The sequence below is a fragment of the Alosa sapidissima genome, chromosome 11 (assembly GCF_018492685.1).
Source record: "Alosa sapidissima isolate fAloSap1 chromosome 11, fAloSap1.pri, whole genome shotgun sequence".
In the NCBI taxonomy this organism is placed as follows: domain Eukaryota; kingdom Metazoa; phylum Chordata; class Actinopteri; order Clupeiformes; family Clupeidae; genus Alosa; species Alosa sapidissima.
This window is the reverse complement of record NC_055967.1, coordinates 34,311,971-34,335,658: the sequence shown is the minus strand read 5'-3', so window position 1 is coordinate 34,335,658 and position 23,688 is coordinate 34,311,971. Positions and strand designations below refer to the sequence as shown.

General features: G+C 38.8%; 2 protein-coding genes across 2 annotated transcripts in view; both read right to left on the bottom strand.

The window, feature by feature from the left end:
• ankrd27 (ankyrin repeat domain 27 (VPS9 domain)) overlaps positions 1 to 74 on the bottom strand; it is a 42,526-nt gene extending 42,452 nt beyond the window's left edge. Inside the window, exon 1 of the mRNA XM_042110920.1 lies at positions 50 to 74. The gene's annotated coding sequence lies outside the window, so the exon portion shown is untranslated. The remainder of the gene's footprint in view (positions 1 to 49) is intronic.
• Positions 75 to 4,449: 4,375 nt separating this feature from the next.
• LOC121724386 (receptor-type tyrosine-protein phosphatase beta-like) overlaps positions 4,450 to 23,688 on the bottom strand; it is a 43,511-nt gene continuing 24,272 nt past the window's right edge. The window contains exons 13-41 of the mRNA XM_042110910.1: positions 22,613 to 22,873; positions 22,247 to 22,516; positions 21,087 to 21,347; positions 20,721 to 20,990; positions 19,564 to 19,824; positions 19,198 to 19,467; positions 18,040 to 18,300; positions 17,674 to 17,943; positions 16,517 to 16,777; positions 16,151 to 16,420; positions 14,994 to 15,254; positions 14,628 to 14,897; positions 13,469 to 13,729; positions 13,104 to 13,373; positions 11,837 to 12,136; positions 11,442 to 11,579; positions 10,840 to 11,041; positions 10,557 to 10,675; positions 10,382 to 10,469; positions 10,215 to 10,262; positions 10,100 to 10,108; positions 9,853 to 9,940; positions 9,617 to 9,707; positions 9,187 to 9,260; positions 8,965 to 9,099; positions 8,580 to 8,696; positions 8,262 to 8,422; positions 7,642 to 7,777; positions 4,450 to 6,598 (exon numbers count right to left, since the gene is read on the bottom strand). Coding sequence (XP_041966844.1) covers positions 6,467 to 6,598; positions 7,642 to 7,777; positions 8,262 to 8,422; positions 8,580 to 8,696; positions 8,965 to 9,099; positions 9,187 to 9,260; positions 9,617 to 9,707; positions 9,853 to 9,940; positions 10,100 to 10,108; positions 10,215 to 10,262; positions 10,382 to 10,469; positions 10,557 to 10,675; positions 10,840 to 11,041; positions 11,442 to 11,579; positions 11,837 to 12,136; positions 13,104 to 13,373; positions 13,469 to 13,729; positions 14,628 to 14,897; positions 14,994 to 15,254; positions 16,151 to 16,420; positions 16,517 to 16,777; positions 17,674 to 17,943; positions 18,040 to 18,300; positions 19,198 to 19,467; positions 19,564 to 19,824; positions 20,721 to 20,990; positions 21,087 to 21,347; positions 22,247 to 22,516; positions 22,613 to 22,873 — 5,555 coding nt within the window. The 3' untranslated portion in view covers positions 4,450 to 6,466. The remainder of the gene's footprint in view (positions 6,599 to 7,641; positions 7,778 to 8,261; positions 8,423 to 8,579; positions 8,697 to 8,964; positions 9,100 to 9,186; positions 9,261 to 9,616; positions 9,708 to 9,852; positions 9,941 to 10,099; positions 10,109 to 10,214; positions 10,263 to 10,381; positions 10,470 to 10,556; positions 10,676 to 10,839; positions 11,042 to 11,441; positions 11,580 to 11,836; positions 12,137 to 13,103; positions 13,374 to 13,468; positions 13,730 to 14,627; positions 14,898 to 14,993; positions 15,255 to 16,150; positions 16,421 to 16,516; positions 16,778 to 17,673; positions 17,944 to 18,039; positions 18,301 to 19,197; positions 19,468 to 19,563; positions 19,825 to 20,720; positions 20,991 to 21,086; positions 21,348 to 22,246; positions 22,517 to 22,612; positions 22,874 to 23,688) is intronic.

The window sequence follows — 23,688 nt, the reverse complement described above, 5'->3', positions numbered from 1 at the left end:
AGAGCCGACTCTAGATCCTTCCTGGAGAATAGTTCCTCTCATTACTCACTTCTAGAAAGCAGCTAAAGAAGGCCTGTGTGGATGGAAGGAGTTGGACATACAGTGGAGATGTCCACGTTGGAGACTGACCATGGAGAGAAGTGAGGGGAGCAGCAGTGGTGCAGGATGGCACGCCACCCCACCACACCCCAACCCTCCCCTATCCACGCTATCATACCCCAGCAGCAGTCTTCATCTCTCACAAGGTCAGGGATGCTTGACGGCCTGAAACCCTCAAGAATGCAACCATGTGATCTAGTCCAGCAGAGCAGACTGAACCCAGTTGGGGGAAAGTCCTCACTCGTGATGAGAAATAGAGAGGGAGAGAGAAAAGAGAGAGAATGATAAAGAGGGAGAGAGAGAAAAGAGAGAATGATAGAATGCAGGGAGGAAAGAGAGAGAAGGCGGACCAAGAATGCCTATCCAGACTATCCACAGAGGTCAAAACCCCTGCCACACTCTCTCTCACACACACACACACATACACACACACACACACACACACGCACACACACACACACACTTCATCAGTAGCCTAGGCCTAATTATGTGGCAAAAGATGATGTAGTCATTATCCGTGTGGTCCTAAACAATAAATATAGTTATCTTCAAAACATAACTCTTAGAAAAAAAAGCCTAATTCTTGGCAATATGAGATGACACTTGGCCTCAGAGTGTGAAGTGTGAAGAACTAGATGTACCGCATAGCGGTACAAAATATGACCGCCGCTCAGTCCTGTACATCCGTTCCGCGAAAATAAATCACACTAATCAATTTGTCTCCATCCTCTACTCCATCCCCCACTCTTGAAACTTTTGTGTATGCTTGTTTGGCATGCCTGTGTGTGTGTGTGCGGCTGCACAGAAAGTAGCCTAGCCTACTGACGCTGCAAAGGTGAATAGATTTGTAAAAAAGTTGTAGCATTGTTATATATAATATATATATAAGTAGGGCAGTTCATCACAGTTCATCCATTGCGACTGGATTGATGAAAGGTCACTTACACCTGTAGGCTACATTGTATTTGGGAAAAGCAGAAGGTATCAGCATAATGTTTTATTGTTATTTATTTATTTATTTATTTATTTATTTATTTATTTATTTATTAACAAACAAAACCATCTCTGTCAGTTCCATGCAGTTTTCAACAGCTATCAAGAAGAAAGGTCATGCCATGGATTTTTTGTGAATGTTTCTTCTTCTACATATAATTTTAGTCATCTTTAGTTCATGACATGTGATACTTTATTGTCAACGCACAAATTAAATACCAGTAGTCTGAAACGAAATGCAGTTTTACATCTAACCAGTGGTGCAAATAACTGACATGTCCAAAAGGGCCTTCATGAAATGCGTCGCTAGACTGTTCATATTATAACGGGCCAAGTTGAAGAGCTGTTGTCCGTTATTGTTCGTGCAAATATAGGCTTATTGGTCAGTGGATCTTCTGGCCAATCGATTTCCGTTTCGAAAATAAAAATGAACACAAAAAACAAAGGATTATTTGATTTCCGTTTTAAAATACCTATTTTGATCGGAACAAATGATATAACAAACCCATGTGAGATTAAACTTTTGTCTACAAACAAACCCACGCGCGATTAAATTATTCCCTGTCACATTTGACAGCTGAAGGCACTATCCCTAAGTCGCCTAACACTTAACCCACCATTTAACTTATTATAAGAGCTCCATATGTTTGTGTGTGTGTCAAAGAAGTCTCTAGGCTACTCTCCAACTCTGTCCCGTTATAAACTGGACCGAACTTAGTTATACAGTATCAGCCACAGGCAGCTGTGACTACGTTCATGACACTCCTGTTAGTAAACTGGAAATAGCACAACATAGGAATGCAATGCTCCTTAATCCCATGAACACACAGATGACTCTCACACCAACCTTATTTTGTGCCTTTTATTCACATTTGTTCAAAGATTTAGTAAGTAGGCCCTTTATACTCCCCACTTCGGTGCAGCTCTATTGGTTTCCATTTAATCCAAACAACCAATTTGTTGCCAGTTTCTTTTACTAGGATGGCTATATGGTGACACCAAGATATTTGTATTCAGAAACTCTATCAATGCTGGAACAATTTACAGTGTTTATTTGCACACCATTAACCTCAGACAATGTTCCTTGCTCTAGTAAATAAGATATAATTAGTTTTCTTTTCATTTAGTACTCATTTAAAGGAGAATTCCGGTGTGATATTGACCTAAAGTGTATTGAAACATGATACCGAGTGTGAACGTATGTCTCATAGCCGCTACTGGAAGAAACTGGAATCCATGCATTTCCACTGAATTATTTTTGGAATCTGATCCCTTATCATACCTGTTCATTCATACTCGTTGCTCGACTTATCGTGACTAAATTCAAGATGGCTGCAAACGTTAAACTTCGTGAAGATACTGTCTGTATAAATCGTCTTGTAAGTAAACTACCAGTGCTTTTTCAAAGTTCTCAATGTCTCGTTTTAAATATCAGGGCCCTCGGAAGTCTACCAATGAAGTGTGGAGATACATTGAGCCTCGTAAATGGGTGTAAAACAGTGATTTATTTGCATGGCTAGCCCGATGCCGAAGCACCACTACTGAAAAAGCTGTTGGTAGCATCGGCTAACTAGCGCCAGATTTTGGAGTGCAGGGGACAAGTCGAGATGGGCTATGAGACATACGTTCACACTCGGTATCATGTTTCAATACACTTTAGGTCAATATCACACCGGAATTCTCCTTTAAGATTAATGAGAGCTTCTAGTAGATTCTCAATGGCAAGTTGAACAGTCAGCAATACAATACAAAATAGTATCGTCAGCAAAAAGGTGGATTTTAAATGGACAACTATTTAAAGAAGAGACAATATCATTAATGATGAAGAGAACTGGCCCCAAAATGGATCCTTGAGGAACATCTTTTGTGATTGACACTCTGACTCTGACTTGACATTTGCTGACTTTACACACTGAAACTTCTGAGACAAATATTTCCAAAACCATTCACATGCCTTGTCATCCAGAACAATATGTAATCTTTGAAATAGTAAGGGATGATAAACTGTATCAAATGCTTTTGACAAATCAACAAAAATAGCAGCACAGTGTTTCTTAATGTCTAAGGCATATATTATATTATTAGTAACTAATGTGGTAGCTGTGATAGTGCTGTGGTTAGTTCAAAACCCAAATTGTTGTGGACATAATATTTGATGACTTGAAAGGAATGACTTGAGTTTATTATTATCCAACAATTTAAAAAATGTATTCAAATAAAGAGTTATGATAGTCACTTTCTGATATCTGTGATGAAGGCACGGGTGGATTGCCAGTTTTGCCACAAACTTCAGATCTTGAGTGAGATCAGCTGGTTTGTATTAGTGCTGGACATGAGGGAGGTGCAGGGGAATAAAAAGGGAATAAATTGAGGCAGCTTATATTTGCAAACAAAGAAAGTTGGAGGTATGTTCTGTCAGACCAGGCTGACTGGTACTTTCCAAGGTGCTGGAGGGGCGGGATGGTTTGGCGCAGGGGTGGGGTGGAGTAGTGCTCCAGCTGAGACGTGTCACAAGGTAGATTGTGGTACAAGGTACAATATTGTATTGTAGCAAAATAAGTTAAATGTCTCCTGTGCCCCTTACACTGCACACCCTCACATGTTGACCCCCACACACACACCTTCGGTCTTCTTACACACATAGAAGGTTTCATTTTCTTTCACCAAGCTTGGAAATCTAGACAAGATGGACAGTTATCCCAGGACAAAGAAACAAGCTATCCTTTCACATGCTGAATACAGTATGGATGGACTGAATGAAGAGTAACCACATTCTGTGAAACCTGTACATACGACTATAATGTAACTGCAAAAAGGAGATAGTGTGTGCATAATAAAAAAACAAAAAACAAATCATTTTACCAGCTTAGTCAATGCTTTATCAATCAGGACAGCATAGCCTACATTGAGATGCAACATGATAGCCTTAATATCACATAACATTGGTAACGCTCCCAGATTGTTAGTTTCTTTTTCAGTCTTCACTGGTTTTAATTCTTCATCCTGTGATGGTCTAGAGGGAACATTCAGAGAGGAACCAATCTGGTCTGTACTCATCAATACAAATAAGACAAATACGGTACTGGTCCTAGTCTTGTCAGGCACATTGACCCAAAGTGGCTCGGACCATGCCCTGTTTGGGCCAATCATCACATTGCTTCATGAGCACGGTATGGAGGGAATTCATTTGATTGGCTCCTGAACTAAAATATCACCAGAATGATGGCCCTCATCTTTAAAGGGGTAAACTCAAATTGGTTTTGTAAAGCTGACTGGGAGTGGTAGATTTGTAAAAAAAAATGGACACACAAGAAACACACACGCATGCACGCAACAGTCCAAAATATATATCACATATCCACATCACTTCTGAATTTTATTAAGTTTTATATAAAGAAATACAGTATATTTGTATGCTTTTCTCATAAAAACAGTAAAAGGTAATGGCTGTAGGGCATTAACACCTAAAAATAGTATATTTTTTATTTCCAAAGTGTCTACAGTGCATAGAGCTAAAGCGAAAGCAAGAATACAAATAAAAAATGTACAATAAAGCCATTTACCAAAATCGCATTTTATATCAAAAAGAAAACTTTATGAAGAAAAAACAAACTTTCCAGCAGTATCTCTATCACACACAAAGCATGAAAACAAATAAAAAGTACAATCAGCATAATTTGAAGAGCCCACAGGTACAGTACAAACAGGAAGGAAACAAATCACTGTGACCATCTTTTTTCTACGTATAAGCCCAACATCACTTGTGCTGAACAGTATCTTTTAACACTAACATGATGCACTTTTTAAAGGATTTTTAATCCTTCTACAGATAATTACTCCAGGATGGGGATTTCTATATAAAAAAAGATGGCTATAGCTTCCTGAAGGCTGACGTTATTATTATTGGTACCTTCGTTTATTTCAATGGTATGTTATTTTGTGGAACCACAGGCATTTTGAAGTGTCGTGTGCACAGCTCTTCTCTTTGGAGAATTCTTTTTGGTCCTTCAACACTGTTTCAGGCTTGCATATGTCTACTAATGATTTTATTCTACAATATATATGTGCATGAACATGTATCAGACATTAGTTGGAGTCATACCTTGAGAGTCATTGGAGCAATAGTTCATTTAGAAACATATAAATATGTCTCCATGTTGAGACTTAAAAAAACATAAATACAACTGAAACAGTGATTTAAATAACATTACCAGTGACAGACATGTGCTCTATCTGTACCTCTGAGAGACAACAACAGTGTACCTACAGTGAACTTATTCATTATCAACAGAAATATTAAATTATATGATAAATTATTTATAACTTCATTAAAAATCACACCTTGGGTGGTTATAAGTAGATATTTCAGAGTCCAGTAGATTTATCCCTTTGGATTACAATGGCAATATGGCATGTTGCTATTGAAAAAAATGGTCCCAAAACAACCGTCTAAAAGAGTTATAAAACAAAGGGGACAGCACACCACACAGTGGAGAGACAGTGCAAGTACATTAGCAGTATAAAGTCAATATATCAACATAAGCAAAAATACACACCTCACAGTGACATGTTTAAGCAATTATTAGAAGATCAGTGCATAGATAAAGGCAAGATAGGTCACACTCTTGTCAACACTAAAAGTACAAGTCCACAAACGGTCTTCAAAAATAAGTCTACACTCAATGCATCACCCTCCTCTCTCTCTCTCTCTCTCTCTCTCTCTCTCTCAAATACAAATTAGAAGTATAGTATAAAGAAGTGTAAGTTGTGTATCAGACATCCAGTTCTGTTAAATGAGTGGTTCCCAAACTTTTCATGGCAGGCCAGGCCACCCTTTCACAATAAAAAAAAACACTCTTTTTTTTGGTTTGGTTTTTAAACCAAAACAGATGCCCATCATGTGCTGCATAACTTTTCTTCCACATTATTTCTACATTTCAACTGCTAACAGTATCAATTTGATTTCATCCATCAGTTAAACTAAAAACATCAGAAGCCCATCAGCTGTTGCATCCTACATCCCTGCATTTATACGATCCCTGGGGCCCTAATTTAAATGCTGGGCAAAGTGCAAAGAGCCTGTGGGCAAAGCTCTTTTTGTGCATGAATTAATGGCATCATGTGGCGTGAATCAGCTTTTAGCTGACCCACCATTATTTGTGCTTAGGATCTTTCTCATGGTATTAGATTTGCAAATAGATCTTGTGCAGTTAATAAGCAAGTATTAGTAAGACTTCAGACTTTGCACTTTGGCCAGCATTTAAAATAGGGTCACTGGTTTAAAAAAACAATTCAATCTGTACAATTCAAGCAGTTTTATGATTAGCTGTGTATCCTTTCCTCCAGCAAATGACCCTACATCAACATTCTCAACTTATAGTTTGCCAGGCTTAACGTTTTCATAGATGTTGATTGCTTCTGTGTTCTGGTAGATCAGGTCCACGTTGGTGCCCATCCTGGACTTTATGACGTCCAGAGCACATTGATTCAGAAACACATACTGGTCCTGGGCACAAAACAGCAAACAATTTCCTTTATCAACTTCATGTCTGTTCAATTTTAGGCTTTACTTTTAGGACCCTCTGAAATGAATGTAATTAATTCATCTTAATTCATCCCAACTATACAACATGTTTGGCTTAAGATGTTCTGCTATTCTGCTGCCATTCCATCTTAAAGTGATGTTAGGTAACGTCACTTCTGTTGATATTTCAAACGAAACAGCGAGCCAGGTTGCCTCTCTCTCCCCTCCCTCCTGTGCAATTGAAACTGACATGAATGCGCATCTCGTCGGCGATTGGCTAGAATAGTTTGTTATGTTTCACGATCCAGGCTGGACCAGGCTGTTTTTGTTGCCGTTTTTGGAGCCTGGGCTGTCTACAGAGACCACATTTTTTACAGTGATATTCGGGGGACGGGGGAGGAGATGTTTGTACAGTATGTGACAAAAAATGTTTTAGCTTAGAAATCGTGTAACATTGCTCAGAGCACCTTTAATTCCTGATATACAGTATCATGATCTGTACGTTTTGTCTTTTCTGTTCTTTGTTTCTGTATGTAATTGTCACCTAGTCTGGAGATTCCAGACCCAAATCTGAAAGATTAAGGGTCTGGCCACAAATAATGTAATGGCCCAACTCGAGGGGCGGCACCAAGCAAGAGAATCATGCTGCATGTGTAAAGCATTATAAATGTACCAATCTTCGTTCCCCATCTGGGTACACAGCTGACTGTCAGCTGAGTCACAGGTCTGCCCCTCTCTCAGTACTGTAAAGTCCCATTGCTTAAACGGTGCATAAATCAGACCTCTGTAATAAATCTAGTTGGCGTGTCATTTAGGAATAGGAGAAGTTCTACCATCTATTTGTTCTAGCTGTGTGCTTAACACATGTGATTTCACAAATTAGCTGATGTACCTGGATGAAGAGCTGTGCTAAGCAGAATCAACTGGTTCAGTGAATAGTTGAAACAGATAGTTCTGTAGGTGCAGTGAACTCTCTGAAGCTGGAGTTGTCCACCTCAGGTGTTTTGTGATAGGGCCTCTCTTACCTCTGTCTGCACCATGAGTGCACGGTGCATTCGCATGTCATAGACGATGCCAAACACATCCACTACGCTTTCCCTCTCAATCTGGAAGATGATGCGATCGATGGCGATGAAGGTTCCTGTGCGGCCCACTCCAGCACTGTGGAATTGGCAGAAACATAAAGAACACAGTCACAATTCATGAGTCTGTAGGTACGTTTTTAGAAAGGGTAGCCCGAGACCAGTATTTTATGACAATACTTTTTTTGCAGACGCACATGCCACATTGCCAAGAGATGATTATAGGAAATCTTCAGCATTAAAAAGGAAAGTATGTCAAGGAAATTAAAAGCTCTTGCAGGGATCATGCTTTGACCTACATAAACACCCAAGTAATCACAATAAAACACCAGACATTGGGGGTAAAGGGTGTGAAAAACGTAACACAAGAATAGGCAAATGGGGAATTGATCAAAAAAGCCTTGGCTGTACATTCCAGAGCAACCTCCCAAACATCTCATTTAGAACCCTTGAATTAAAAAAGTATCTATCTATCTATCTATCTATCTGTCTAATCCAGAAAGAAGCAGTCTTGAATTTCGGTGCAGGATGCAGTCTGAGGTGCGTGTGTCCAGGGGACCCACCTGCAGTGCACCACGGTGGGCGAGTGGAGTGAGTACTGGTCCATGTGCTCCCTCACGAGGTGGCGGAAGTTAATGAGGAGCTCGGTGGTCACTGGGACGCCATGGTCGGGCCAGGCTGTGTAGTGAAACTGACGCACGGAACGAGTCTCTGCTGTCTTCACCTAGAATCAGACACAATGTATGTATGCTTTAGCTCTATGCACTGTAGACACCCTGAAAATAAAAATGTGTGTGTGTGTGTGTGTGTGTGTGTGAAACAGGTAACTCTCCCTTACCTTCCCATAAATATCTACATCTGTGTGCATAGGATGAACTCACATTTTTGACATCAAAGTCTCTCAGTGTCCAGTCATCAAGAGTGATTTCAGAAGTTGTTGTGACGATGATGTTGTTGTAAGATTTGCTTTCAGGTGGCCAATACTGTTCACATTTCACCTGCAGGACAGAAGGGTATTACAATTACAGTTTAAACACAATATAAATGAGCACTTCATCATAATTATGACATGAGACAACCACATGAGACAACTACTATGTCTCATAGTTATGTTGTTTACAAATATGTAAGAACACAAATGTCCATGTATTTCAGAGACTTCCATTGCTCTCAATCTACAGTGCTGATGTGTGTGTGACCATACAGTATGTGTGCATGCATCTGTGTTCAGTGGGTATTTTGTTTTCGAGCTGTGCTTGTACTCACTCGTCCCTGCTCATTGCACCTGGTCAGCATGACTATGGACCTGATGTTCTTCTCCCAGATCATCCTCCAGAAGTCATTGACTGTGGCAGGCAGAGGACCCTGGCACGCGATAAACTCCTTCCTGGAATTTGCACCCTGCAAAGCAATGCTCAGTGTCACTTCAAGTCACTGCCTACCAGTAACATAAGCAAATGACATAGAGGAAGCTGCATATAGGGTCACCGGGATGTAGTTTGCATTGATATAGTCATCAAACTGACTGCCGAGGATGGATAGCTTCACCCTGGATGGTTCATCTGCATGGCAAGAACACATAAGATTAAATTAACATCTGATTGGATGGCGGCACCAGGACTGTATAATTCATTTACAGTACACAAGGTTGTACTTGTTGATTTTTCAAGCAAATAATCACCATACAACCGATTAAAATTATTCCTAGTAGACACATTTGCCAAACTGGTCATATTTACTCAACAATACTCATATTTACTCAATCTCAATACTGACATTACTTTTTTTTATTTATAGAGTTTTAACCATCTTTGATATTGTTTTCATTGAAACACATGCTTTGAGACACAAAGAACCACAGGCCTGAAGACTTTACAATTGGCAATAGGAGATACTATGTGGTTAAATGTTCACTTACAAGGCAGTACATTGCTGTATCGGTTCTTTGATTTGTTCTCCACAGCCCTGGCAGTGTTTGTAGACTGGGCCGTACCGACTGGTTTAAGATCCTTTTCAGAAATGGACACACAGCCGTTTACAATTCCAGTTCCCTCAGACAAAACTATTAATTCTGAAAGTTCTGATATTTTAGGTTTTATTTTGGTCAGTGTCTCACAGGAGGCCGCTGAAACTTTGATGTTATGTTGACTGTACCTCATACTCCTCTGCAAAGCCACATTTGCTGTTAGCACATTGCCTCTTGTAGTATGCATCAAACTCCTCAATCCGCACAGGCACACTACTGTTTAACCAGATAGACAGAATTGAATTATGGCTCTTGGTGACACATGAACATTTTACTTCAAACTGCTGTTAAATACAGATATAACTACACCCACAAGCATCTCTGTTAATTAAACATATGTAGTACTGAAAGATAGGTGAATAGATGGGGACTTACGTTTTTGTTCTGTAACAACAACAAAAAAGGACAAGAAAGCATGTCAACTCTTCAACAGCACAACAAAATGCATTCTTAGGCAGTTATGTATCAACCTTGGACATTTAACTATTACCTGATGGTATTAATTGGAATGTCAGAAGAAGGTCTTCCAGAACGTCTCCTGGAAGGAATAATAATAATAATGATAATAATAATAATGACCAAGACAGCTCCTCTCTCAAAATCCTTCACCTGTGCCAGAAGGTTGAACAGATGTATGCAACTCAAAAGACTCCTCACCTCTTGAGCAAGATGAATGCAGCTATAGCAATACACAGACAGAGGATCAGAATCCCACAGGTTGCCCCCACAGCTGTTGTGATGACCACTAGGGGCAAAGGTCATTGTTAGGCAGACTACACATCATAAACAGAACAGAGATAATCAGAATGTGATTAACACGATGAGGACATACATGGGTTTTCAGGGAGATTTCCAGACCAGGTTGTGAATTCAGATATTTTGTAAATAGATTTGTAAATGTCCACACGGCCACCTGCCATCTTCAGGTTAGTAAAGGTGACAATGGCAAACCTAGCAAAGAAAGACAAAGTAACAAATGAAAGAGGAAGACAATCATAAACAGACTGAAAGACAGACAAAGGGTAAAATCATGATAGATAAAAAAGGCAGAGGATACAGTATCACTTATCCATATTGTCAGTTGTCGTCGGTCACTGACTTGGTCACATTAGTACCTGTATGTTTTAGTAGGGGTCAGTGGGCCGTTTCTGTATGCTCCCCGTTCAGTGCCGTCTCCCACATAGACATCTATCCAGTCCATTTGACTACGCGTGTTTCCATTTTTGTTTAAAACAGAAAGGTAGCTTAACTCCTTATTTTTCTCCCAATCACTATAACTCTTACTTAAGTAAAGGTTGGTGAAATTGGGACTGTTACCTGCATAAAAGGTGACAAATCAAATTTATTACTGAAATCATAACATTGATATAATCATGTTATAAACATGTCCTTAGGGGTTAGTATGCATTGTCAAAAGTTGTCATTGCAGTTGGTACCTAGTGATGTAACAATAACATTTTACCATAAATTGTCAAGAAAGCTCTGATCATGTTAAATGTTCCCTATAAGCACCTGTATGTACCTATAAGCATGCTATGTACTGTAGACTGACATCATGTGTTCAGTTATAGGTCAAAGTAAAACGGCACTGTTACGTCATTGGATATCAGCAATTAGGATGATCATCTAAACCGTCATTAAATCAAAGTTATTATTAAGTCAAAGCGAAAATAGCACAGGAATCACATTATGAAGTCGGAGTAAAACAAGCACATACTCTGTGACACCAGGATACCATATTCCTCTATTAGCCCATTAGAGGAATTGAAGATGTTAGGGGCAAGACTCAGATGGATTTTATTGTGGAAAATCGCAGTAATCTTTATTGCGCCTGCGTCAGACACAACAGGTGGCTCTGGGGAGGGAGAGAGATGTACACAGGAAGTATTTCTAACCATCTCTCAATTTGTTCACAATTAGTAACAGGCTAAAACATGCATTAGCACTTTATTACCGATTATTACACTTTATTATTCTGTTCTACCATATTTCCTTTACTCAGTACTTCCACTGGCAAAAGACAGGCCTCACTCTTACATTGCAGGCACTGAGTAGCATGATGATTTGACAGAAGTCAATACAGACTGAGCTCATATAAAACATATATTGTACCTGTGACCCCTGTTTTGCAAGTTTTGCTGACACTTCCCCATTTCCCATGTCCAACGGTGAATACAGTCACGTTGTATTCAGTGTCGTATTCAAGTTTTGTCTGTATGATGTGGACACATTGTCCATTGCAGGTGTCCTCAAGCTCATCATGGACTATGCGAGTGTTTATGAGTGTCTTGACTGTAACATTGAATCCAGTGTTGCGTCCTTTAGGGTTTTTCCAGGTCAGATTCAGGAGTGGGTACGGTGCACGATTTGGACCATCACATTTAAGCTCATCTTCTCTGAGTCCCATAGTGTCTTTTAAAACATAGGTAATCAAAAAGAGAATTAATTAAAGCCCAAACAATTTTCATCATACACCATTTTCACTCACAAAAAAATCGAAACCTTTCCATGACTTTTCAGGACCTTGGATGAAATGTCCATTCATTTTCATTGACCTTGGATGAAATGTCCATTCATTTTCATTGACCTTGGATGGAATTTCCATGAATTTTCACAGCCAAGTTCGCCAGTGTATCCCCTAGCCTCCTTTAGGTTTATAATACGGCCGCCGAGTGTATATGGTGAATAAATACAAAATTACGTACAGGTTGGGATTAACTTGTGATGAATGAGTTTAGATAAAATGAGAATTTCTCCCCTATTTCTCTCAGTCACACTGAGAACACACAAAAACACAAATCCCTAATACACCACCGTCCCAGGTTTGCCAAATTTCCTGTGAAACTGAAGAGTGAATGACTGATTGATGGTAGATGGTGGATTGCTTATGCTGGTGGCTGGTATTAGCTGGTTTAAGCTGGTCTTTACTGGTTTTCTTCCAGCTCTTGCTAGTCTTTGTTGGTGTAGCTGGTTTGGCCACCAGGTGGACATGCTGGCTTGACCATCTGAGGAAGCTGGTCATGCTGCTGTGATCAGCCTGTCATGTGGTGTAACATGGTCATGCTGGTGACCAGCCTGTCATGTGGTGTAACATGGTCATGCTGGTGACCAGCCTGCTAAGCTTGACACTGTTGGTATAAGATGGTCATGCTGGTTTGCAAGAATGACCAATATAGACTGGCATGGTCAGTTAAGCCAGCAATGTAAGACCAGCAACAAGTGGTAAAATGACCAGTTGAGCTGGTATGACAAACAAAACCAACTGAATTACATTCATAAACTGGGTACCGTGAAACTTTCTTCTTTCTCTATTTTTACATGGAGAAATTACATGAAAAATATTAGAATAATGCAGCTACCTGCACTATGCTGCACTTACTTGTTACACTGTTCACTTCAACACGTTGGCTCTGGAGGCCAAATGGTCCAGTTGTTCTCACAGAGATGTCGTGAGATGTTCCTGGTGTGAGCTCTGTCAGGTTCTGGGATGTGGTGATGGTATTATACTCTCTGGACCAAGAAGAAGTACTGATGGTGACAGTGTAGTTAAAACTGTCTGAGTTCTCCATCCAGAGGGCTGGAGCCCACGCAATAGAAATGGAGTTTGTAGTTGTATGGTCTATGCTGATACTTCCTGGAGGATTGGGATCTAAAAAAAGGTTTTATTTGTATGATCAAATCCCGTTCTCCTTTGTGAAAACAATCTATTTACCAACAAAATTCTGTATATATTCTAATACTCACATGTTGCATTGGTCACTGGCTCAGACTCTTGACTAAAGTTCCCACTCTTTGTTATGACTGTGGCTGTGTATATCTTTCCAGCTGTCAGGTTCCAAAACTCATGGGAGTTGATACTTTTGTTCAGTAGACCACTATGTCTGCTGCTGCTGCTGTTCAGGAGAACCTCATAGAACTGCACATTTCCATTAGGAGCATCCCATGACACTGTGATGGAGTTATTGGACTGTTCTGTGATAGACAGCTGCTGCACAGTCTCTGGCCCTGGGTGACAGGAAGATAAAAACATTTAAACACAACCACATTGAAGAAAGGACAGTATAAAGAAACAGGCAACTATAGACACAGTGATAAAACAAGGCAATGCCACATGGACTGAATCCTGAGAGAGATAAAATCCTTTACATAATCTGGAACAACACAGGTAGGACATATCATTTAAATGAAGGTGAACTGAAGATTACTGACATATCTGTCGGAGAACACATCCTGTCTCATGCTGTTTGCATTGATAGAGAGAAGTTAAAGGAATATTAAGACGTAATATATAAAACAAGTTCTGTGGCATGAAATTCTATATGGATATGCCTCTTTAAAGGGGTGATGTGTAGGATTTTAGTTGCCTTGAATGATCAATATGTCAACTATGGCACTCTTCCATTGAGTTTCATGTTTGAGAAAAGCACCTCTTAAAATACAAAATGGTACTACCGGTATGAGTGAGAACAGTCTGTTGGTAGCTGGTTAGCATGCTTCTTTACATTTTTTTTATTTTATTTATTTTACATTTTACAGCTGTTTCTAGGTAATTTTCCATATTTTTTTTACTAAAAATGACCTACACATAGCCCATTTAACAAGAATGTGTTGAATGGTTAAAGGGAGAGATCATTTAGTCACAGATACTGTAAAACCTACTTCCTAGAGAGATATTTCATGTAGGCTGAATGAGAAATTAAAACATTTATTAGTGAATCACATATAATATATATTGCAATGCTCTACCTACTGGTTACAACATTTTCCACAGTGCTGGTGTTGAAGGTTTAGATGAAGAAGTAGGCAATGAAGATACCATTTCACTCAAAGACATAATCCCAGAGACCAATATTTGTTTTTAAATAGATTGAGATGCACCTGTATACCTGAATACTGCACTTACTTGTTACACTGTTAACTTCAACACGTTGGCTCTGGAGGCCAAATGGTCCAGTTGTTCTCACAGTGATGTTGTGAGATGTTCCTGGTGTGAGCTCTGTCAGGTTCTGGGATGTGGTGATGGTATTATACTCTCTGGACCAAGAAGAATTACTGATGGTGACAGTGTAGTTAAAACTGTCTGAGTTCTCCATCAAAGGGGCTGGAGCCCACGAAATAGAAATGGAGTGTGTAGTTGTATGGTCTATGCTGATACTTCCTGGAGGATTGGGATCTAAAAAAAAGGTTTTATTTGTATGATCAAATCCCATTCTCCTTTGTGAAAACAATCTATTTACCAACAAAATTCTGTATATATTCTAATACTCACATGTTGCATTGGTCACTGGCTCAGACTCTTGACTAAAGTTCCCACTCTTTGTTATGACTGTGGCTGTGTATATCTTTCCAGCTGTCAGGTTCCAAAACTCATGGGAGTTGATACTTTTGTTCAGTAGACCACTACGTCTGCTGCTGCTGCTGTTCAGGAGAACCTCATAGAACTGCACATTTCCATTAGGAGCATCCCATGACACTGTGATGGAGTTATTGGACTGTTCTGTGATAGACAGCTGCTGCACAGTCTTTGGCCCTGGGTGACAGGAAGATAAAAACATTTAAACACAACCACATTGAAGAAAGGACAGTGTAAAGAAACAGGCAACTATAGACACAGTGATAAAACAAGGCAATGCCACATGGACTGAATCCTGAGAGAGATAAAATTCTTTACATAATCTGGAACAACACAGGTAGGACATATGATTTAAATGAAGGTGAACTGAAGATTACTGACATATCTGTCGGAGAACACATCCTGTCTCATGCTGTTTGCATTGATAGAGAGAAGTTAAAGGAATATTAAGACGTAATATATAAAACAAGTTCTGTGGCATGAAATTCTATATGGATATGCCTCTTTAAAGGGGTGATGTGTAGGATTTTAGTTGCCTTGAATGATCAATATGTCAACTATGGCACTCTTCCATTGAGTTTCATGTTTGACAAAAGCACCTCTTAAAATACAAAATGGTACTACCGGTACGAGTGAGAACAGTCTGTTGGTAGCTGGTTAGCATGCTTCTTCACATTTTTTTTTTAAATTTATTTTACATTTTACAGCTGTTTCTAGGTAATTTTCCATATTTTTTTACTAAAAATTACCTACACATAGCCCATTTAACAAGAATGTGTTGAATGGTTAAAAGGAGAGATCATTTAGTCACAGATACTGTAAAACCTACTTCCTAGAGAGATATTTCATGTAGGCTGAATGAGAAATTAAAACATTTATGAGTGAATCACATATAATATATATTGCAATGCTCTACCTACTGGTTACAACATTTTCCACAGTGCTGGTGTTGAAGGTTTAGATGAAGAAGTAGGCAATGAAGATACCATTTCACTCAAAGACATAATCCCAGAGACCAATATTTGTTTTTAAATAGATTGAGATGCACCTGTATACCTGAATGCTGCACTTACTTGTTACAGTTTTCACTTCAACACGTTGACTCTGGAGGCCAAATGGTCCAGTTGTTCTCACAGAGATGTCGTGAGATGTTCCTGGTGTGAGCTCTGTCAGGTTCTGGGATGTGCTTTTGGTATTATACTCTCTGGACCAAGAAGAATTACTGATGGTGACAGTGTAGTTAAAACTGTCTGAGTTCTCCATCAAGAGGGCTGGAGCCCACGAAATAGAAATGGAGTTTGTAGTTGTATGGTCTATGCTGATACTTCCTGGAGGATTGGGATCTAAAAAAAAGGTTTTATTTGTATGATCAAATCCCATTCTCCTTTGTGAAAACAATCTATTTACCAACAAAATTCTGTATATATTCTAATACTCACATGTTGCATTGGTCACTGGCTCAGACTCTTGACTAAAGTTCCCACTCTTTGTTATGACTGTGGCTGTGTATATCTTTCCAGCTGTCAGGTTCCAAAACTCATGGGAGTTGACACTTTTGTTCAGTAGACCACTACGTCTGCTGCTGCTGCTGTTCAGGAGAACCTCATAGAACTGCACATTTCCATTAGGAGCATCCCATGACACTGTGATGGATTTATTGGACTGTTCTGTGATAGACAGCTGCTGCACAGTCTCTGGCCCTGGGTGACAGGAAGATAAAAACATTTAAACACAACCACATTGAAGAAAGGACAGTATAAAGAAACAGGCAACTATAGACACAGTGATAAAACAAGGCAATGCCACATGGACTGAATCCTGAGAGACATAAAATCCTTTACATAATCTGGAACAACACAGGTAGGACATATGATTTAAATGAAGGTGAACTGAAGATTACTGACATATCTGTCGGAGAACACATCCTGTCTCATGCTGATTGCATTGATAGAGAGAAGTTAAAGGAATATTAAGACGTAATATATAAAACAAGTTCTGTGGCATGAAATTCTATATGGATATGCCTCTTTAAAGGGGTGATGTGTAGGATTTTAGTTGCCTTGAATGATCAATATGTCAACTATGGCACTCTTCCATTGAGTTTCATGTTTGACAAAAGCACCTCTTAAAATACAAAATGGTACTATCGGTATGAGTGAGAACAGTCTGTTGGTAGCTGGTTAGCATGCTTCTTCACATTTTTTTTTTTTATTTATTTTACATTTTACAGCTGTTTCTAGGTAATTTTCCATATTTTTTTACTAAAAATTACCTACACATAGCCCATTTAACAAGAATGTGTTGAATGGTTAAAGGGAGAGATCATTTAGTCACAGATACTGTAAAACCTACTTCCTAGAGAGATATTTCATGTAGGCTGAATGAGAAATGAAAACATTTGTGAGTGAATCACATATAATATATATTGCAATGCTCTAACTACTTGTTACAACATTTTCCACAGTCCTGGTGTTGAAGGTTTAGATGAAGAAGTAAGCAATGAAGATGCCATTTCAATCAAAGACATAATCCCAGAGACCAATATTTATTTTTAAATAGATTGAGATGCACCTGTATACCTGAATGCTGCACTTACTTGTTACAGTTTTCACTTCAACATGTTGGCTCTGGAGGCCAAATGGTCCAGTTGTTCTCACAGAGATGTCGTGAGATGTTCCTGGTGTGAGCTCTGTCAGGTTCTGGGATGTGCTTTTGGTATTATACTCTCTGGACCAAGAAGAATTACTGATGGTGACAGTGTAGTTAAAACTGTCTGAGTTCTCCATCAAGAGGGCTGGAGCCCACGAAATAGAAATGGAGTTTGTAGTTGTATGGTCTATGCTGATACTTCCTGGAGGATTGGGATCTAAAAAAAAGGTTTTATTTGTATGATCAAATCCCATTCTCCTTTGTGAAAACAATCTATTTACCAACAAAATTCTGTATATATTCTAATACTCACATGTTGCATTGGTCACTGGCTCAGACTCTTGACTAAAGTTCCCACTCTTTGTTATGACTGTGGCTGTGTATATCTTTCCAGCTGTCAGGTTCCAAAACTCATGGGAGTTGACACTTTTGTTCAGTAGACCACTACGTCTGCTGCTGCTGCTGTTCAGGAGAACCTCATAGAACTGCACATTTCCATTAGGAGCATCCCATGACACTGTGATGGATTTATTGGACTGTTCTGTGATAGACAGCTGCTGCACAGTCTCTGGCCCTGGGTGACAGGAAGATAAAAACATTTAAACACAACCACATTGAAGAAAGGACAGTATAAAGAAACAGGCAACTATAGACACAGTGATAAAACAAGGCAATGCCACATGGACTGAATCCTGAGAGACATAAAATCCTTTACATAATCTGGAACAACACAGGTAGGACATATGATTTAAATGAAGGTGAACTGAAGATTACTGACATATCTGTCGGAGAACACATCCTGTCTCATGCTGATTGCATTGATAGAGAGAAGTTAAAGGAATATTAAGACGTAATATATAAAACAAATTCTGTGGCATGAAATTCTATATGGATATGCCTCTTTAAAGGGGTGATGTGTAGGATTTTAGTTGCCTTGAATGATCAATATGTCAACTATGGCACTCTTCCATTGAGTTTCATGTTTGACAAAAGCACCTCTTAAAATACAAAATGGTACTACCGGTATGAGTGAGAACAGTCTGTTGGTAGCTGGTTAGCATGCTTCTTTACATTATTTTTATTTTATTTATTTTACATTTTACAGCTGTTTCTAGGTAATTTTCCATATTTTTTTACTAAAAATTACCTACACATAGCCCATTTAACAAGAATGTGTTGAATGGTTAAAGGGAGAGATCATTTAGTCACAGATACTGTAAAACCTACTTCCTAGAGAGATATTTCATGTAGGCTGAATGAGAAATTAAAACATTTGTGAGTGAATCACATATAATATATATTGCAATGCTCTAACTACTTGTTACAACATTTTCCACAGTCCTGGTGTTGAAGGTTTAGATGAAGAAGTAAGCAATGAAGATGCCATTTCAATCAAAGACATAATCCCAGAGACCAATATTTGTTTTTAAATAGATTGAGATGCACCTGTATACCTGAATGCTGCACTTACTTGTTACAGTTTTCACTTCAACACGTTGACTCTGGAGGCCAAATGGTCCAGTTGTTCTCACAGTGATGTTGTGAGATGTTCCTGGTGTGAGCTCTGTCAGGTTCTGGGATGTGCTTTTGGTATTATACTCTCTGGACCAAGAAGAATTACTGATGGTGACAGTGTAGTTAAAACTGTCTGAGTTCTCCATCAAGAGGGCTGGAGCACACGAAATAGAAATGGAGTTTGTAGTTGTATGGTCTATGCTGATACTTCCTGGAGGATTGGGATCTAAAAAAAAGGTTTTATTTGTATGATCAAATCCCATTCTCCTTTGTGAAAACAATCTATTTACCAACAAAATTCTGTATATATTCTAATACTCACATGTTGCATTGGTCACTGGCTCAGACTCTTGACTAAAGTTCCCACTCTTTGTTATGACTGTGGCTGTGTATATCTTTCCAGCTGTCAGGTTCCAAAACTCATGGGAGTTGATACTTTTGTTCAGTAGACCACTACGTCTGCTGCTGCTGCTGTTCAGGAGAACCTCATAGAACTGCACATTTCCATTAGGAGCATCCCATGACACTGTGATGGAGTTATTGGACTGTTCTGTGATAGACAGCTGCTGCACAGTCTCTGGCCCTGGGTGACAGGAAGATAAAAACATTTAATCACAACCACATTGAAGAAAGGACAGTATAAAGAAACAGGCAACTATAGACACAGTGATAAAACAAGGCAATGCCACATGGACTGAATCCTGAGAGAGATAAAATCCTTTACATAATCTGGAACAACACAGGTAGGACATATCATTTAAATGAAGGTGAACTGAAGATTACTGACATATCTGTCGGAGAACACATCCTGTCTCATGCCGTTTGCATTGATAGAGAGAAGTTAAAGGAATATTAAGACGTAATATATAAAACAAGTTCTGTGGCATGAAATTCTATATGGATATGCCTCTTTAAAGGGGTGATGTGTAGGATTTTAGTTGCCTTGAATGATCAATATGTCAACTATGGCACTCTTCCATTGAGTTTCATGTTTGACAAAAGCACCTCTTAAAATACAAAATGGTACTACCGGTATGAGTGAGAACAGTCTGTTGGTAGCTGGTTAGCATGCTTCTTTACATTTTTTTTTTAAATTTATTTTACATTTTACAGCTGTTTCAAGGTAATTTCCCATATTTTTTTACTAAAAATTACCTACACATAGCCCATTTAACAAGAATGTGTTGAATGGTTAAAGGGAGAGATCATTTAGTCACAGATACTGCAAAACCTACTTCCTAGAGAGATATTTCATGTAGGCTGAATGAGAAATGAAAACATTTGTGAGTGAATCACATATAATATATATTTCAATGCTCTAACTACTTGTTACAACATTTTCCACAGTGCTGGTGTTGAAGGTTTAGATGAAGAAGTAGGCAATGAAGATGCCATTTCACTCAAAGACATAATCCCAGAGACCAATATTTGTTTTTAAATAGATTGAGATGCACCTGTATACCTGAATACTGCACTTACTTGTTACAGTTTTCACTTCAACACGTTGGCTCTGGAGGCCAAATGGTCCAGTTGTTCTCACAGAGATGTCGTGAGATGTTCCTGGTGTGAGCTCTGTCAGGTTCTGGGATGTGCTTTTGGTATTATACTCTCTGGACCAAGAAGAATTACTGATGGTGACAGTGTAGTTAAAACTGTCTGAGTTCTCCATCAAAGGGGCTGGAGCCCACGAAATAGAAATGGAGTTTGTAGTTGTATGGTCTATGCTGATACTTCCTGGAGGATTGGGATCTAAAAAAAAGGTTTTATTTGTATGATAAAATCCCGTTCTCCTTTGTGAAAACAATCTATTTACCAACAAAATTCTGTATATATTCTAATACTCACATGTTGCATTGGTCACTGGCTCAGACTCTTGACTAAAGTTCCCACTCTTTGTTATGACTGTGGCTGTGTATATCTTTCCAGCTGTCAGGTTCCAAAACTCATGGGAGTTGATACTTTTGTTCAGTAGACCACTACGTCTGCTGCTGCTGCTGTTCAGGAGAACCTCATAGAACTGCACATTTCCATTAGGAGCATCCCATGACACTGTGATGGAGTTATTGGACTGTTCTGTGATAGACAGCTGCTGCACAGTCTCTGGCCCTGGGTGACAGGAAGATAAAAACATTTAAACACAACCACATTGAAGAAAGGACAGTGTAAAGAAACAGGCAACTATAGACACAGTGATAAAACAAGGCAATGCCACATGGACTGAATCCTGAGAGAGATAAAATCCTTTACATAATCTGGAACAACACAGGTAGGACATATGATTTAAATGAAGGTGAACTGAAGATTACTGACATATCTGTCGGAGAACACATCCTGTCTCATGCTGTTTGCATTGATAGAGAGAAGTTAAAGGAATATTAAGACGTAATATATAAAACAAGTTCTGTGGCATGAAATTCTATATGGATATGCCTCTTTAAAGGGGTGATGTGTAGGATTTTAGTTGCCTTGAATGATCAATATGTCAACTATGGCACTATTCCATTGAGTTTCATGTTTGACAAAAGCACCTCTTAAAATACAAAATGGTACTACCGGTATGAGTGAGAACAGTCTGTTGGTAGCTGGTTAGCATGCTTCTTTACATTTTTTTTTTTTTATTTATTTTACATTTTACAGCTGTTTCTAGGTAATTTTCCATATTTTTTTTTACTAAAAATGACCTACACATAGCCCATTTAACAAGAATGTGTTGAATGGTTAAAGGGAGAGATCATTTAGTCACAGATACTGCAAAACCTACTTCCTAGAGAGATATTTCATGTAGGCTGAATGAGAAATGAAAACATTTGTGAGTGAATCACATATAATATATATTGCAATGCTCTAACTACTTGTTACAACATTTTCCACAGTGCTGGTGTTGAAGGTTTAGATGAAGAAGTAGGCAATGAAGATGCCATTTCACTCAAAGACATAATCCCAGAGACCAATATTTGTTTTTAAATAGATTGAGATGCACCTGTATACCTGAATACTGCACTTACTTGTTACAGTTTTCACTTCAACACGTTGGCTCTGGAGGCCAAATGGTCCAGTTGTTCTCACAGTGATGTTGTGAGATGTTCCTGGTGTGAGCTCTGTCAGGTTCTGGGATGTGGTGATGGTATTATACTCTCTGGACCAAGAAGAATTACTGATGGTGACAGTGTAGTTAAAACTGTCTGAGTTCTCCATCCAGAGGGCTGGAGCCCACGAAATAGAAATGGAGTTTGTAGTTGTATGGTCTATGCTGATACTTCCTGGAGGATTGGGATCTAAAAAAAAGGTTTTATTTGTATGATCAAATCCCGTTCTCCTTTGTGAAAACAATCTATTTACCAACAAAATTCTGTATATATTCTAATACTCACACGTTGCATTGGTCACTGGCTCAGACTCTTGACTAAAGTTCCCACTCTTTGTTATGACTGTGGCTGTGTATATCTTTCCAGCTGTCAGGTTCCAAAACTCATGGGAGTTGATACTTTTGTTCAGTAGACCACTACGTCTGCTGCTGCTGCTGTTCAGGAGAACCTCATAGAACTGCACATTTCCATTAGGAGCATCCCATGACACTGTGATGGAGTTATTGGACTGTTCTGTGATAGACAGCTGCTGCACAGTCTCTGGCCCTGGGTGACAGGAAGATAAAAACATTTAAACACAACCACATTGAAGAAAGGACAGTATAAAGAAACAGGCAACAATAGACACAGTGATAAAACAAGGCAATGCCACATGGACTGAATCCTGAGAGAGATAAAATCCTTTACATAATCTGGAACAACACAGGTAGGACATATCATTTAAATGAAGGTGAACTGAAGATTACTGACATATCTGTCGGAGAACACATCCTGTCTCATGCTGTTTGCATTGATAGAGAGAAGTTAAAGGAATATTAAGACGTAATATATAAAACAAGTTCTGTGGCATGAAATTCTATATGGATATGCCTCTTTAAAGGGGTGATGTGTAGGATTTTAGTTGCCTTGAATGATCAATATGTCAACTATGGCACTCTTCCATTGAGTTTCATGTTTGACAAAAGCACCTCTTAAAATACAAAATGGTACTACCGGTATGAGTGAGAACAGTCTGTTGGTAGCTGGTTAGCATGCTTCTTTACATTTTTTTTTTAAATTTATTTTACATTTTACAGCTGTTTCAAGGTAATTTCCCATATTTTTTTACTAAAAATTACCTACACATAGCCCATTTAACAAGAATGTGTTGAATGGTTAAAGGGAGAGATCATTTAGTCACAGATACTGCAAAACCTACTTCCTAGAGAGATATTTCATGTAGGCTGAATGAGAAATGAAAACATTTGTGAGTGAATCACATATAATATATATTTCAATGCTCTAACTACTTGTTACAACATTTTCCACAGTGCTGGTGTTGAAGGTTTAGATGAAGAAGTAGGCAATGAAGATGCCATTTC